The following is a 17882-nucleotide window of genomic DNA, read 5'->3' as shown; positions in this document are numbered from 1 at the left end:
GTCCCACGCCCTTTGTGAAGTATATAAACAGATAATCAAGAAGACAGGTAGCAGATATGCGAGAAAAGAGAGAACACTCCACAGACATAGAAGAAGAGTTCGATCCCGTGGCCCTGGGGAGAGATGAGGCATTGCCTGATAGTTTACAGTTGACCTTGTGAAGAGACCAGAGCATCTAAGCTGGACAGATACCAGTCCTCTAGCTTACAGCTGAGATCAGAAGCGGCTGGGCCCATGGAACCTTAAGAGGAATGAGAAAGGCTGAAACCTCACAGGTATCAGCAGCAGTCTTGCTTCAGCATGCTTTACCAGACTTGTGTGAGGAAGTATTTCTTGGATTGGACTCTTTAGGGCCTTGTAACTGTAAGCTTTTACCTCAAATAAGTACCCTTTATAAATGCCAAGAGATTTATAGTACTTTGATCAGTATCCCTTTGGCTGACTACTAATACACATGTTCACACCACATTTTGCTTATCCATTCATTGGTGAATGACCACCTGGATTGCTTCAATCTTTGGCAATTGTGAATAATGCCGCTCTGAACATCGGCATGCGGATGTCCATGTCACAGTTTTCAGTTCTTCTGGATATATTCCTAGAAGAGGAATTGCTGGATCATATGATGGTTCTATATTTAGCTTCCTGAGGAACCGTCAAACTGTCCTCCAGAAAGGCTGTACCATTTTGCAGTTCAGCCAACAGTGAAGGAGTATTCTTATTTCTCCACATTCTCTCCAGCACTTATTGTTTTCTGTGCTTTAAATAATGGCCATTCCATGTGGTATGAGATGATTTCTCATTGTCATTTTGATTTATATTTCCCTAAGAGCCATTGCCATTTGCATTTCCTCTTTGGAGAAATGTCTATTTAAATCTTTTGCCCATTTTTAAATTGAATTTTTTGAACTTTTATTGTTGAGTTGTATGATCTCTTTATATAGAATGGAAATCAAACCTGTATTGGATATGTGGTTTCCAAATATTTTCTGCCATTGAGTGGGCTGCCTTTTCACTTTTCTTGATGATGTCCTTTGAGTCACAAAGTGTGTAAGTTTGAGGAGGTCCCATTTATCCATTTTTTTTTCTTTCATGGCTTGTGCTTTCAGTGTAAGGTATAAGAATTTACCACTTACCACCAGGTCTTAAAGATGTTTTCCTTCATTTTCTTCTAGGAGCTCTATGGTTCTTGTTTTTTTTAAAAAAGGATTTACTGAAACTTATTGTTTTTAGAAAACCATTTTTATAGATACTCTAATATTTTTCTACAGATTTATGTTACATACATTTGATGCTGTCCTGTAAGCCTATAAAATCCTTTTCCCTTTTTTCCCCCCATCATTAACACTTCTTTATTAGGGCAGTTGCGGATTTACAGAAACATCATATGGAAAGTTCAAAGTGGTTCTTTTCTATTTAGATCTTTGATCCATTTTCAGTTAATTTTAGTATAAGATGTGAGATAAGGGTCTTCTTTCTTTCTTTTGGCTATAGATATCCAGTTTTTCCAGCACCATTTGTTGAATAGTATGTTCTTCCTGAGCTGAGTGGGTTTGATGGGCTTGTCAAAAGTCATGTGGCCATAGATGTGAGGATCTGTTTCTGAACCATCAATTCAGTTCTAGTCTATGTGTCTATCTTTATGCCAGTACATGCTGTTTTTTTACTAGCTAAAGCTTTGTCAATTTTGTTAATCTCAAAGATATGCTGTTTTGGCTTGCAGTATTCTGTATATGTCTATTAGGTTTAGTCCATTTTTCCTATTATTTAAGCTCTCTGTTTCTTTATTGATCCTCTGCCTAGATGTTCTATCCAATGCTGAGAATGGTGTATTGAAATCTCCCACTATTATTTTAGAGACATCTATTTTTCCCTTCAGTTTTGCCAGTGTTTGCCTCATGTACCTTGAGGCATTCTGGTTAGGCACATATACATTTATGATTGTTATTTCTTCCTGGTGAATTGTCCCTTTTATTAATATATAATGTCCTTCCTTGCCTCTAAGAACAGTTCTGCTTTTAAAGTCTATTTCATCTGCTATAAGTATGGCTACTCCACCTTTTTTTTGGTTACTGCATACATGGAATATCTTTTTCTAGCCTCTCACTTTCAATCTATTGGGATCCTTGGGTCTAAGTTGAGTCTCTTGTATATAGAATATAGATAGCTCATATTTTCTTATCCGTTGTGCCAGTCTGTGTCTTTTGATTGGGGAGTTTAATCCAGTAATAATTAATGTTATTGCTGTAAAGACCATTGTTATTTCACCCATTTTGCTTTTCTCTGTCGTATTTTATTTTCACCACTCTTTTGAGACTTTTAGTTACTTTTACTGATATTATCATTTCTAGACTCTCTTCCAAGCCTCTCTCTCCTGTCTTTTCTTTTTAGGCTATAGCACACCCTTTAGTATTTCCTGCAAAGCCGATTTCTGGTTACAAATTCTCTGTTTCTGTATATCTGTGAATATTCTAAATTTGCCCTCATTTTTGAAAGGCAATCTTGCTGGATATAAGATTCTTGGCTGGCAGTTTTTCTCTTGCAGTATCTTAAATATATCACACTGCTGCCTTCTTCTTGCTTCCATGGTTTCTGATGAGAAATTGGCACTTAATCTTATTGGATATCTCATGTACTATGCATTACTTTTCTCTTGCTGCTCTCAGAACTTTCTCTTTGGCATTTGACATTCTGATTAGTATGTATCTTGGAGTTGGTCTATTCAGATTTACTTGGATGGGTGTATGTTTTGCACCTTGGACATGGGTATCTACATCCTTCAGTAGAGTTGGGAAATTTTCTACCATTATTTCTTCAAATATTCCTTCTGCCCCCTTCCCTTCTCTTCTCCCTCTGTGACTCCTTTGCTACATATGTTTGCATGTCATTTGCTGTTGTTTAGATCCCTGAGACCTTGTTCAATTTTTTCCATTATTTTGCTCATCCCTTCTTTTTTATGTTTGCTTTCGGAGTCCATGTCATCAAGCTCACCAGTCCTTTCTTCTGCCTCCTCAAATCTGCTGTTATATGACTCCAGTGTATTTTCTTTTTTTTCTTCAAAGATTTATTTTATTTGTTTCTCTCCCCCCCGTTGTCTGCTCTTTGTCCACTTGCTGTGTGTTCTTCTGTGTCCACTTGCACCCTCAGTGGCAGCAGGAAACTACGTCTCTTTTTTGTTGTTGTTGTTGTGTCATCTTGCTATGTCAGCTTTCCATTTGTGCAGCACCACTCCTGGGTGGGCTGTACTCTTTTCACACTGGGTGGCTCTCCTTCCAGGGCTCACTCCTTGCGTGGGGGCACCCCCACATAGGGGCGCCCCTGCTTGGCATAGCACTCCTTGCATGTGGCTGCTCTGCACGTGGGCCAGCTCACCACACAGGTCAGGAGGCCCTGAGTATCAAACTCTGGACCCTCCCATATGGTAGATGGACCCTCTGTCAGTTGAGCCACAGCCACTTGCCTCCATTGTATTTTCAATTTCATTTACTGCACCTTTCATTCCCATAAGATCTGCTTTTTTTCTATGTATGCTTTCAAATTCTTCTTTGTGCTCACCCACTGTCTTCTTAATATCCTTAATCTGTTTAGCCATCTCATTTAATTTATTAAGGCCCTTTGTGCGAACATCTATGATAGGTTGTTTCAACTCCTTTATGTCATCTAGAGGTTTATCTTCTTCTTTTAACTAGGCCATATCTTTCTGTTTCTTGGTATGGGTTGTAATTTTTTGTTGGTGTCTTGGCATCTGGCCTACTAGATGTATTTATTCTGAATGTAGTTTCTCTATTTAGTTTAGGGCTTTCACACCCTTTCCCCCTTGCTGGTTGTGTAGTAGGAGCCAAGGATGTAGTTGGTGTTGTAAGCTGTGGAGGCTGAAAGTGCCACATTGCCGCAGGGAGAGATGAAGCTTCTCCCACCTTTCACCTTTGCCAGGGGTAGGTACAGAGCCACAACCATGTGTAATAATCCAAGTCATGCAGTCCAAGACCAACTGTCATTGCCCGGAGAGACTGATGAATCATCACTCCTCTTCCTCCCCTGTCTGGGGCGAGGATGGAGGCAACAATGTATGCTGTGCAGTTCCAAAATCACTGTAGTTGTCCAGGTATATTGACATAGCACCCGCCTCCACCTCCCTGCCAGGGATGGGGATGGACTCTCTAGAGTGTCCAGTAATCTTAATTCGTGTGGGCCGAGTGCACCTACAGTTGCCCTGAGAAGGTGAGGGATTACTGTCCCTTCTGCACTTTAGGTGGTGGGAATGGAATCACTGATGCTAAACAGTTTAATCCATGTAGGCTGAAAGTGCCTGCCATTGCCAGAGAGGCTGAGGAAACATCAGCCCCCTCCTATGCTAGTTGGTGGTGGGGGTGAATTTACAGGTGATCAACAGTTTAGTCCCTGTAGGCTGAGAGTAACTGCCTTTGTCTGGAGAGGCTGAGGATATACCAGCCCCCTCCTATCCTATTGGGAGGTGTGAGTGGATCCACTGTTAACCACCAGTCCTGGCTGTGCAGGGCAAAAGTTCCTGCTGTTGCCTGGAAAGGCTGAGGAAGCACAGCTCCCCTCTTTTCCTATTGGGAGACTGGAATGGAGCTACAGGTGCCCGAGTATCCAGGCTGCGTGGGCTGAAAGCACCTGCAATTACCCAGAGAGGCTGAGGAAACATAGCCTCCTCCCATCCTTTGGTACTGGAGGGGTAGAGATGGAATTTAAGGTGCTTAACAAATCAGTGTGGGCTGAAAATGCCTGCAGTTGCCAAGAAAGGCTGAGGAAACACAGCTCCTCTCTTTCCTTACTGGGGTGCAGGGATTGAGCCCCAGGTGTCCGACTAGTCAGTCTGTGCTGGCCTGTAGTTACCTGATGGAGGTCCCCCAAGCTTCCTACCTGCCAGAGTTGGGGCTGGAGCCTGTGCTAAGTCTGCAGTTTAATCTGGGAGGTAAGAAACCGGTCCCTACCATCACTGTGATTTTCAATCAGCCCCACTTCCCCTCATGCCGGAGGTGGAGTCAAAATGGTGGCTATTGACCTCTTTCCGACATGGACAAGTTCAAACACTAGCTGTTCTTAGGATTGTACTTTAGTCAGCCATATTTACTAATCAGTAGCTGAAGTCGATGGCCAACCATCTCTTCCTCCCATGTTTTTGGGAATTGGAGCTTCCAGCTCCACCCACAGAATAGCTTCTGAGGCAGCTTGTGCCACCCACGTAGGATGAGCACTGGCTTCTGTGGTGTGGCCTGTAGTTACCTGGAGAGGCTAGTATAGGTCCTCCCAGCTTCCCTGCTGGAGGTGGGGCTGGGGCTTTGGCTAGACTGTGATCAGATCTGGATAGGAAGAATCCAGTCCCTACCAGCACTGATTGTCCGTCAGTCCTGCTTCCCCTCTTGCGGGGGCGCAAATTTAAAATGGCCGCTACTGGCTTCTTTGTGACTTAGACAGATATAAACTTTAGCTGCTCTTAGGATTATACTTTAGTCAGCCAAATTTACTAACCAGAAACTGAAGTTAGTGTCCAACCATCTCTTCCTTCCCCTTTTTTTATTAAATGGAGCTTCCAATTCCAGCCATGGAATATCTCCTGAGGCGGCTTGTGTGACCAGTGGAGGATGGGCACCGGCCTCTGCAGCGGAATCTTCCCTGCAGATGCAAAATCTCCTTCCATTCTTTCAAGGATGTTGCAGGATGCTCTTCTGGTCTCCTGGAGCCCCCAAACAGGTGCTTTAGATAGCTCTTGGTGATTACTAACTGCCTTGTAGTAGAAGCTGACTTCTGCAGCACCTTACTCTGCTGCCATCTTCATTGTACTTTTCATGTGCTCCTTTATTAGAGGTTTTGCAGTACCTCATTTCTACCTCTTATTCCATTGTACATAAAGTTTGCGTCATCTCAGATCCTTAGATTGTGAGTTCATATGGCACAAAGGACCAACTTATTCACTTACATGTCTGTGGTACCTAATATTGGGCACATTGTAGGTACTTAGAGTTGCTGAATAAAGAAACCTTTTTGTTCTTTTACTAAGCCTAATTGCAATCATAAGTTACCTATAATAAGACTGTATGTACTGAAACACCAAGTTTGTTATTTGTTATTGTTTACAGCCTGAATTATTTCAACAATGCTTTCTAGTCATATTGTTCTTTTATTAGACTTTGACATTTATGTATCTTTGATTAAAAAAGAATATGGAAATAAATTAAACTTATTTAATAGCATTGGGAATTTTAGGACATAAAGGAACTCTGCTAGTAAATAAAAATGTTAAAATCTGAAATATTAAAGAATTAGTGTATTTATTATATTATTTTTGTAGGTTAAGTCTGGATTCTTCCATGACAGTGATTCCAAAGCTGTTGCTAAGTCAATTAGAGACCGGGTGACCCTAATAAAGAAAACAAGGGAGAAGAAGCCAGCTAGCTGTTTGGAAGAACGCAGGGATTTCCAGTGCAGATCTGTGGGGAATATGCTCTCTCAGCATCAGAATACAACTTTGCCCTCTGTTCCTGCTCAGCAGACCAGGACTGAATGTGAAGAAACAGAAGTTGATCAACATGTTCGACAACAACTTCTGCAAAGAAATCCACAACAGCACTGCTCCTCTGTTGCAGGTAACATAGTTATTATGTATAAAAAGAAACATGTAATGATATTTTCTTATCTTTATATAGTACTTTTATATTTTCAAATCATTCTGTTAACCTATCATTTCATCAGTCCTTTTACAAAATTCCTGAAATAGGTCAGTTTCCTTATTTTAAAATAAATAAACTTGTCTTAGAAAACAACAACAAGAAAAGACCAATAAAATACAAAAAAAGAAAAAGAAAAAACCAAAAATGGACAAAAACAAAAAACAAAAATAGTAAAAAAATAAAAAGAAACTTGTCTTAATTAAGCAACCTGTCCAAGACACTAGTGGAGTAAGAATTATAATCTAGCATCTGGTTCTGTTCATGGATCAAATAAAATGACCTTATTACTCTTTTTTAAAGTGTCTTAAGTAAATAATTTATGAAAGAAATTTAGAACGTAAGATACTATTCCTTAAGAAGGGATTTGCTAAACTTTAAGGCTCTTTATATTTTAGTCTCCGGTATAAAATTAACACAGTTCCTCCAATTTTTCTGTTGTAGTACATTCTCTTCTCCAGAAGGACAGAGTATTTACATAGGAACAATCAATTTTTCTATAAAGACTGTGTTATCTGATACCTTGGTTAGTAGAAAAAAATATGAAACTTAAATTTTACTGAAATTCTAATAGCAAGCATAGGTACATACATTACGTATATACATTAAATGACCAGCAAATGGAGTTGATTTTTATGTGAGTCTTAGGTTTTAGGTTTGCCTTACTTGGAAATTTTCAGTTATACCATAATGTCAACATTTCACTGCTTGATGGAGATTTTACACAATGGTTTTTGATTAATTCTCCATTGTTCATATTTTATTTAAAACTATCTCAGGTTGTCAATAAAGAAACACACATTATGTGTACCATTTGGACATTGTGCTTTGAGTTTTTCTTGCTACCCTGTTGATTATTTTCTGTGTCATAGGTGACAATTTGCCTGAGGCAGGAGTTCGATCAGTTGTACATTCAGATGCTTCAAGTCAGCCCAATATAGTCTATTCCTCAGACCAGACAATAGGCTCTCAAATAGTTTCTAACAACCTACAGGCTGAAATGAATGTTCCAGGACAAGTTTATCCATCTCATCAACTACTAGGACATTACCAGCACATATCAGGGGTGAGGCGACCTGTTGTATTTTAAATACATAATCAGCATATTTATTTTGAATGGGAGAATTTATCTTTAATCTTTTTATGTTATTATTATTTAACAGTTGCAGAAGCAACCAAAGCTGATTCAGCCCCCAGTTTTGCCTTTAATTCAAGGTCAGTCCACTATTTTGCCAATACCTGTCCTTGGACCTCCAGTTGTTTCACAACCCCAGATTTCCCCAGTAACTGTTCAGAAGTTTTCACAAATAAAGGTAAGACATATATTAGAGGTTCTCTATATATTTAAACAAAATTTAACAGTCTAGATTTTCTGACTTTCATTTACCCATCAATGTTTAGGTAAAGGTCACTGAAAGCTAAAAATTATATATTCTTTCCTTCATCTAAGTCATTTCTCTTGAGGATGTGCCTAACATGGTATAACTACGGTCTTCAGATACTGCTTATATAATTGGAGAGGAAATGGAGAACTCAGTATATGGACAGAGAATATTTTTCTTTCTCTTGGTAATTATTGTTTGTTCTTTGTACTGAACTTTTATGGCCTGGTTTGAACGTGAAGGGATGTCTGTTGCAGTTAAGTAGAAAAAGTATTTCATAGACTATCATAATTTTTAGCAGTGTCACCTAAATTCTTGACTCTTTTGGTTCATGTTTATTTTTGTAGAAGAAATAAGAAGCAGCATTTTTTTCTTTTAGACTCTTAAAGTCCATGTTACTCATTTCTGACAATAAGTCAACAGTCTTTTTTTTTTTGGTACCTTAACCTTTTCTTTATTATCTTTTTTTTAAAAAGATACATAGATCACACAAAATGTTATATTAAAAAATATAAGAGGTTCCCATATATCCCACTCTCCACACCCTCCCACTCCACCCACATCGACAACTTCTTTCATTAGTGTGGTACCATCATTGTATTTGATGAGTACATTTTTAAAAAAATTATTTATTGATTTATTTTTTTCTTCATTTTCTTTTAAATGTTACATTAAAAAAATATGAGGTCCCCATATACCCCCCATCCCCCAACCCACTCCTCCCACATCGACAACCTCTTCCATCATTGTGGCACATTCACTGCATGTGGTAAATACATTTTGGAGCACTGCTGCACCACATGGACAGTGGTCTTCATTGTAGTCTACACTCCTCCCCATTCCACCCAGTGGGCCATGGTAGGACACACAATGTCCGGAGATGAGTACATTTTGAAGCATTGCTACACAGCATGGATTATAGTTTTTGTTGTAGTTTACACTCTCTCCCAGTTCATTCAGTGGGCATTATGTATCAGCAGTCTTTGTGTGAATTCATATATCAAGACTATATAGCCTGGTTCCCTAGGTTATGGACTCTGGGCATGTGGTTGGGCTTTTCTTTACCATCATTCTGTATTCTTCCCCGACCCCCTTACCATTCCCTGTGTGTGCCTTTTATCTTTGGGAATGAGATGATCTGAGAATTCTTTGTATATGGTTTAGCTAGCATCTGTTTCTATTAAGAGATTAGTATATAGTCAGTCACAGTTGATCAACAAACTTTTAATGAATACCACCTAGTGGGGGTATAAGGAAAATAAAATATGAAACTTGCCCTCAAGAAGCTCACATTCTTGTAGGAGAATGCATACACATATTTGACAAATTCTAGATGCATATTAATTTTGCTGGTATGTATTTAATTTGATATAGTTGAAGGCAACTCATATTTGGTTAGTGTTTGTAGGCGATATGGCACATATTTGTAATTGAGCTTGATTTATCTTTTTCTAAGGCTATAATGCAAAGCATTTTGAATGGACACTTAAATATGACTTAGGTTCATCCACAGGTATGTGCATTTTAAAATGTGTTTCCAAAATTTAAAAAAAGTTTTAAAGAAACATTATGGAAGTGTTACTTGCTTATTTTTTAAAAAGCCCATGAGGTTATTAAAAAAGCAAGTGAAAATCATTTGTTATCTCTCAGGCTAGAGACAACTTATTATTTATTTACATGAGGATATAGCCTCTAGATTTGTTTTTTCCTCTATATACATATATAATTTTGTTTATATTTATATAGGTATTCACATATGTGCTATTTTGTAACCAGCCCTTTTCACTTAATATATAAAAGCCACATAAGCAAGCATATTGACCATTTGGGTCTTTTTATGAGAGTGATGGCCCAAGCTCTAGGAATTATTGCTACCGTAACTGTATTTCTTTCAGGATAAGCTCTTGAGAGAGTTTTCACATTCATTTTAGTGATGATATTGAATCCTTTTGAGCTTTCTCTTGGGACTTCTACTGTATGATGTGTGAAGGTGTCAGATTCAGTTAGGCTGAATTTCTGCCAATTTCTGAATGAATTGTAATTGTGTTAAGTGCTACATATGAGACGCCAAGAGCAGTTTATTGCTGGGACTGATCTCAGACCCTTAGTGTATTCCACTAGCATTTACTTATGGTTTTAGGCTTTTTATAGGACTAATGCTATACCCAGCACCTTTTTAATAACTCACTATAATTTTTAAAGCATAGCATTATTTTATCAATCTCTCCTGGGACAGTCCATTAAAATGGGCTTAGTATATGTATTAATAATTTGCATTTTCCTTGCACCAGTACCAGGAACTGCAGCTGACCTTTGGAGCAGATGGACAAACTTCAGCCCAACCTATGACTTCAGACTTGTCAGTTAGTGGAGTTCCAAAACAAGTCCTTTCTGAAGTTTCTCCTCAGACATTGCCTGCTTCACAGATGACTTTCCAGCATCCAACCATTGGTCTTCAGCTTGAGCCTGGTCCTAGAAATAGAAGTCAGGTATTAAACAAAGCACCAGATACTAATCAGACTTCCAATTTCTTACTAGTTAATCACCTTCAAGCTTTGTTGAATCACTCCTCTGCCCAATATATGAGTAGTGCACAGAATGCTGCTTGTACAGCTCAGCTCCTTTCTAATTCCATCAGGGGGCATTTAGGGGCCCATCAGCCTTCACAAAAAATATATTCAGTATTACAGCCATGCCCAATGGTACATCAGGAGTCTATAACTCCAGATTCTTCAGTGCCACAAAGCGAGACTGTGTACTTGAATGAGCCTTGTTTCCAAGCCTCTATTCAACAACACTCATTAAGTTTACAGCCTAAGATTATGGCATCCCCATAGAAAAATGTCCAGCAAGTTGTATTCTGCAAGAGTCTGAAACTCATGGAAGTTGGCAACAGCCAAAGGGTGGCATTGAAAGTCTGATTCAACTCCCAGAACAGTTATCTTATTCTGTTTAACACACTTATCCAGGACCACCTGCAGAACTGCACCCTTCCCATTGAAGGCTCCTGAGCAGCTATGCTTTGTGATAGGTCACCAGGAACAAGCTTCTTACCCACCACAGTCAACTTTCCCAATTCAGCCTCCAACACAGCCTCTTTATTCACTGCCAGCCCCAGAGCATCCTCTTTACACTGTACAACCACCAGGAACACAGCCAGTCTATTCTGTATAGACTTCTTATACAGTCCCACATGTGGTACAGTCCTCTTATTTGGCACCATCCCAAGGACAGCCTGCTTATTTAGTGCAACCTGCAATTCAGCCACCTTTTCCAGACCAGCCAGCATATACGATCCAAGCAGCATACCCTGTGCAACCTATGGAACAGTCTGCTTACCAGGCACTGTCTCTGGAGTATGCCTCTTATTCAGGACAAACTCCTTACACCATCCAAACAACTGAACAATCAACCTTCATAACCCAGCAAGTATACATAGTAAAGCTACCTGATAGCAAGGAAGTATATGTTACAAACTCTACAGAGCAGAAGTTATATTCAGTACCAACTTATGTAGGACAGACTTCTGAGCAGCAAGCCTATTTAACACAATCCCAAAGTAGTAATTCTTCAGTGTTGGAACAAAAGACGTATTTAACATCAGCTTTAGATACACAGACATATTCTCCTGAACCTTTATTTACTGTTGAATATTCTGCAGCTCCATCCCAGCAGCTGAAAGTGCAGGCCCAGCCAACTAGCATTATATCTCAGAAGGTAGTGGAAGGGCAGCTTCAGCACCCTGGGGAGATGTCCTTCATTCATCAGGCCTCTTCACAGGCCCCAATCCAAACCCCACACTTCTCAGCACAGCTTTTCCAATCACATCTAACACCAGGCCGGGTTTCTCATTCATCTTTCATTTAACCTCAGCAGATGACTCATTTGTCCCACAGACAAGCACAGCAATCCCATCAGTTGTCCTCTCAAGAAGGTTGCATAAATCAACAGCAGTCTTTCTTTATATAGCCAGCATGTTGCTCTCCAGCAGCAGGTACCTCATTTACAGGCAGCTAACCAAGTTCAGATATTAACAGGTATTCCAAAGACCATTACACACATGGTTCAGATTATGCCTCCTTTGTAAGAACAGTTACAAAAAATGGCAGTGGGACATCAATATGTAATACAGCCTTTAGAGCAACCTCAAGTGCTTCAGGCATTAGATAACAGTCAAACTTTTCCCCTACAGAAAAACCTAGTACAGCATCAGCCAGCATACATTCAGCAGCAATTTGCTATCCAGCTACAATGACAGCCATTTTCTAGCTTAACACCTGTTTCTGGGTTATCAGGACCAAAGTTATAGCAGCAGACCCTCTGTGAAAGCTCTGGGATAGCCTTTCCAAATCAAGCGTCTTTTTCTGTTCATCTACCAATATTTAGTATTCCAGTATAGGCTTCTACTGCCTTTCAGAGCATTTCTGTGTTATAGACACAGCAGCATTTGCAAGGCTAAGAAGTTGCAAAGATAAATTTTCCTGGGGGAAATGTGGATGATTGTGATTTTTCTGTAATGTTCAAGGGGGAAAACATTTTTAAGAGTCAGGGAGATAATGAACTATAGTAGAAATGGTCCTGGACTGGGAGTCACAGTCCCTATTCCTGGCTCTTTTCCTCACTGACTGGGTGACCTTGATTCATGTCTCTTCTGAGTTTCCTCATCAGTAAAACGAAGGTATTAGACCTGATGACAACAACAAAACAATATTTGAACACTTCTTTGGAATATATCAGTAAATAAAAAACCAAATATCCCTTCTCTCATTGAGCTTTGTTGTCTAATGGGGGGAGTCAATCAATAAACATAAAAAAATAAATTATATAATATGGTACATGGTGCTCTGGGAAAAATGTAGAGCAGTGCAAGGAGGAAAGTAAGTTGCAATTGTAAATATGGTGGTGATCAAGGTAGGCCTTATCAAGAAGTACATATTTGAGCAGATGTTTGGAGAACATGAGGGAGTCAACAATGCACATTCCAGGCAGAGGGGACTATCTGGTGCAAAAGCCCTAACGGTTGAGTGCATCTGACATGCTTGAAACTTTCCAAAAGCTTTTAGTCCTAAAATGTTCAGAATCTCTAGTTATCTTCTTGTTCTACATTTATAATACATTTGCCGTTTTGAGATAATGATTAACACTACTGAGTGATTCCTGTGTGCCAAATGCTATTCTAAGGGATTTACGTGTACTATTCTCACAACAAACCTAGGAAAACTGTCATTATCTCCATTATACAGGTGAGGAAACTGAGGTACAGAGAGGTTAAGTAACCTTCCCACTGTCATATAAGAGAGACAGGATTTGAACCCAGACTTCCTTGCTCCAGAGATTATGCACTTAATTATTACACTATATAGCCTCTTTGTAAGATAGTTATCCTCACTGCAGAATTGGAGAAAAATGGTAAGATGGATCATTTCAGTAAAATTTCGTTAAAGGGGGAACTAATGGAATTAATTAAAGTAAGGAACTGAGAATCTGATTTATTCTTTTTTTGTTCTTCTACCCTGCCTTAGTTATCTTTAAAAGACTGAATTTATTGAGCTTTGTTATGATACTTTAAGGCCCTTAGATAAAAGGTGTACTGTGCTGTCCCATAAGAGTTATTTTCTAGTGATGATATATTACTATTCCAAATAGCTATTACCTCAAATACTGTGTTCTTAGAAAATTCCCTCTTTGTTAGGGGCTTAAATTATAATGAATTCCAATGTATATATGCTAACTCCTAACTGGACTGATCAAGAATTAAAAACAAAACTGTAGCTAAAGTGTCTCCAGATGGGGCATACTATTCTGGATTTTATTTTTTAGAATAAAATTTTTCACAAAATATTTTGGATTGGAATGTTCATTTCTGTGGGCAGGTTGCATGTGTTGTATACTTTACTTTCATAATTAAAAAACGTTTTCCCCAACAATTAAGAAAAATTTCAAAGATACAAAAAAGTTGAAAATATTTTAGAGTGAGCACTGGTATACCTACCACTAGGATTCTATGGTTAACTTTTTCTATATATACTCTATTATATATCTGCCCATCTACTCATACCTTTATTTCATTTTTATGGTGCATCTGAAAGTTAACATAAATTTCAGACATCAATATATTTCATACCTAAATACTTTAGCATGCTTATCATTGACTTGAATTCTCAATTTATGTTGTTTTAGCGTGAATTTATATATAGTAAATGCACACCTATCATGTGTACCATTTGAGTTTTGACAAATGTATGTGCCTATGTAACGCAAACCATTATCAAAATATAAAACAGGTTTGGACAAATTTTTTCTGTGAAGGACTAGACAGTGAGTTTTTAAAGTCTTGCAGGCCATATAGTCTCTTGCAGCTACTCTTCTCTGCTGTTATTAAGTGTGGAAACAGTCAAAGACAATATGTAAATGAATGGGCATGGCTATGTCCCTATAAAACTTTATTCATAAAAACAGGTGATGGGCCGATTTGACCAGGCTGTATTTTGCCCACTCGATATACAATATTGCCATTACTCCCGAAAGTTCTCTGATATCCCTTCCCAGTTAATAACCCTGTCCCTACCAGAGTCCACCACTGTTTATATTTTTCACCACAGATTAGTTTAGCCTGTTCTAGACCTTCATGTAAATGGAATAATACAGTATGCACTCTTTTGAGTAGGGTTTCTTTCACATAGCACGTTTTTGAGATTGGTCCATGTTGTTGTATGTATTGTTCCATGTTGTGTGTATGAGTAGTTCATTCTTTTTTACTACTGAATAAATTTTCATTGTATGACTATACCACAATTTATCAATCTGTTCTACTATTCATAAACATGTGAGCAGTTTCTTGTTTTTGGATATTATGAATAAAATTGCTATGTGAACTTTTTTGTACAAGTCTTACTATGGGCATATATTTTCATTTTTCTTAGGTAAATACTTAGGAGTAGAATTACTAGGTCATAGAAGAGGTGTTTAGCTTTATAAAAAGCTGCCAAGTTTCTAAATTGGCTGCACATTTTATACTAACACCAACGTTGTATGAGTTCAATACTCTTGTTAACTTTTGGTAGTGTCTTTTTAATTTCATGTCTTCTGATAGGTGTGTATTGGTATCTCGTGGTTTTAATTTGTAGTTCTTTGATGGCAGTGAAGTTGAGGACCTTTTCAGGTGTTGACTGGCTTTCATTTATCATCCTTTGTGAAATGTATGTTCAAGACATTTGGCATTTTTTCATGGTTGTGTTTTTTTAATCTTTTTTTATTTTTAAACAAATCAATTTTATTGATACTTATTAATAAAGCATAAATCCATCCAAAGTGTACAATCAGTGGTATTCCTTATAATCACATAGTTGTACATTCATCACTTCAATCCTTTTTAAAGCATTTTCATTATTTCAATAATAATAATAATAAACAAAAACCAACCAATTGAACCAAACTAAACTTTCAGTCTCTGTATGCTTATCCTGCTGTATATAGCTGCTATTCTGTATCCTTGTCTCTAGTATATTTGTATTTATATTTTGTAAAACAGCCTTATATATGCAATATCACCCTTATTCATATTTTATATAAGGTGTTGCTATTATGCAGTCCTGTTATATTTTTTAGCTTTCCTCCTAGTAATATACATGTCCTTAGACTTTCCCTTTCAACCATCATGCCCATGTAATATCTCTGCTAGTTACAAACACCATGATGTGCTCTCACAATTTCTATTCATTTCCAAAGATTTACAAACAAACTTATAACCAATTCTGCACAGATTAACCCTCAGCTTGCCGTTCTTTACCCTCATTATATTTTCTGGTGACCTATATTCCAATTAATTCCAAGATAAATATATTTGCATAATACTTAGTTCATAATACTGTATTCATACAGTATTTGTCCTATTTTGTCTGACTTTGTTCACTGAAAGGTTCATCCATGTTGGCACATTTTGCAACTTCATTTCTTCTTACAGCTGCATAATATTCCATCATTTGTATACATGACAAATTGTTTATACATTCATCTGTTGAGGACACCTGGGTTGTTGTTTACATCTTTTGGCAGTCTTGAATAACACCGCTATGAACATCAGTGTGCAGATGTCTATTTGTATTACTGCTCTCAGTACTTCTGGGTATATACCTATCAATGGTATTGCCGGGTCACATGGCAAGTCCATATTCAACTTCCTTAGGAACTGCCAAACAGTCCTCCACAGTGACTGTACATTCTACATTCCCACCAGCAGTGAATAAGCATTCTTATCTCCACGTCCTATCCACAATTTACAGTTTTCTGACTTTTGAATAGTGGCTATTCTAATAGGTGTGAAATGAAACCTCATTTTAGCTTTGATTTGCATTTCCCTAATTGCTAGTAAGGTTGAACATGTTTTTCATGTGCTTCTTTGGACAAGTATCTTTTCAATTCTTTTGCCCATTTTTTTAATTGGGTAGGTTTTTTGTTGTTGAGTTATATGGTCTCTTGATATGTCATGGATATTAAACACTTATCAGATATGTGGTTGCCAAATAATTTCTCCCATTGAGTCAGTTGCCTTTTTATCCTTTTGACAAAGCCTTTGAGGTGCTAAAGTGTTTAATTTTGAGGAGTTCCCATTTATATAAGTTTCCTTTGTTGATCCTGCTTTGGGTGTAAGGTTTAAGAAACTATTGCCTACCACAAGATCTTAAAGATGTTTTCCTACATTTTCTTCTAGGAGTTTTATGGTTGTTGCTTTTATATTTATGTCCTTGATCCATTTTGAGTTAATTTTTCTATAAGGTGTGACATAGGGATCCTTTTTCTTTCTTTTGGATATGGCTATCCATTTCTTCCAGCACCATTTGTTGAATAGACTGTTTCGGCAGCCCAGCTCAGAAGGCTTGACTGCCTTGTCAAAAATCACTTGACTGTAGATGTGAGGGTCTTTTTCTGAGTTCTCAGTTCGGTTCCATTGGTCAGTTTGTATGTCTTTATGTCAGTACCATGCTAATTTTACCACTGTAGCTAAGTAATATACTTTAAAGTCAGGAAGTAAGAGTCCTCCAACTTTACTCTTCTTTTTAAAGACATTTTTGATTATTTGGGGCCCCTTCCCCTTATAAATAAATTTAATAATTGGCTTTTCCATTTATGCAAAAGAGGCCATTGGGATTTTTAATTGGGATTGCATTGAATCTGTTAATCAGTTTGGGTAGAACTGACATCTTAACAATATTTAGTCTTCCAGTCCATGAAAATGGAATGTCCTTCCATTTATTTAAGTCTTTTTTGGTTTCTTTTAGCAATGTTTTGTGGTTTTTCTGAATAAAGGTTCTTTATGTCCTTGGTTAAGTTTATTCCTAAATATTTGATTGTTTTGGTCACTATTATAAGTGGATTTTTTTTTCTGATTCCCCCCTTGTATTGCACATTAGTAGTGTATAGAACACTATTGAATTTTGCATGTTAATCTTGTATCCTGCCACATTCCTGAATGTATTTTTTAGTTTAGCTTTGCTGTGGGTTTTTTAGGATTTTCTACATATAGGATTATATCATCAGCGAATACTGAAGGTTTTACTTCCTTTCCTATTTGGGTGCCTTTTATTTCTTTATCTAGCCTAATTGCTCTCCCTAGAACTTCTAGCACAATATTGAATAACAGTGGTGATAGTAGGCATCCTTGTCTTGTTCCTGACCTCAGTGGGAAAGGTTTCAGTCTTTCACCATTGATTAAAATGCTAGCTGTAGTTTTTTCATATATAGTTTATCACATTGAGAACGTTTCCTTTTATTCCTTTCTTTTGGAGTATCAAGAAAGGGTGCTGTTTTG

The 17882-nt window shown here is 37.8% G+C and overlaps 1 protein-coding gene across 9 annotated transcripts in view; it reads left to right on the top strand.

Moving 5' to 3' along the window:
* The window catches only part of WNK3 (WNK lysine deficient protein kinase 3), a 230693-nt gene that overhangs the window by 86566 nt on the left and 126245 nt on the right, over positions 1–17882 (top strand). For 5 of the 9 annotated variants that reach the window (XM_058291562.1, XM_058291565.1, XM_058291564.2 and 2 more), the window contains exons 8-11: positions 6317–6611; positions 7565–7758; positions 7856–8005; positions 10366–10563. In XM_058291562.1, coding sequence (XP_058147545.1) covers positions 6317–6611; positions 7565–7758; positions 7856–8005; positions 10366–10563 — 837 coding nt within the window. The remainder of the gene's footprint in view (positions 1–6316; positions 6612–7564; positions 7759–7855; positions 8006–10365; positions 10564–17882) is intronic. The other 4 variants (XM_058291568.1, XM_058291569.1, XM_058291567.2 and 1 more) reach the window with 1 other exon arrangement.

The sequence above is a fragment of the Dasypus novemcinctus genome, chromosome X, assembly GCF_030445035.2.
Source record: "Dasypus novemcinctus isolate mDasNov1 chromosome X, mDasNov1.1.hap2, whole genome shotgun sequence".
Taxonomy (NCBI): domain Eukaryota; kingdom Metazoa; phylum Chordata; class Mammalia; order Cingulata; family Dasypodidae; genus Dasypus; species Dasypus novemcinctus.
Note: the sequence above shows the minus strand (reverse complement) of the source record. Positions and strands in the feature narration are given on the sequence as shown.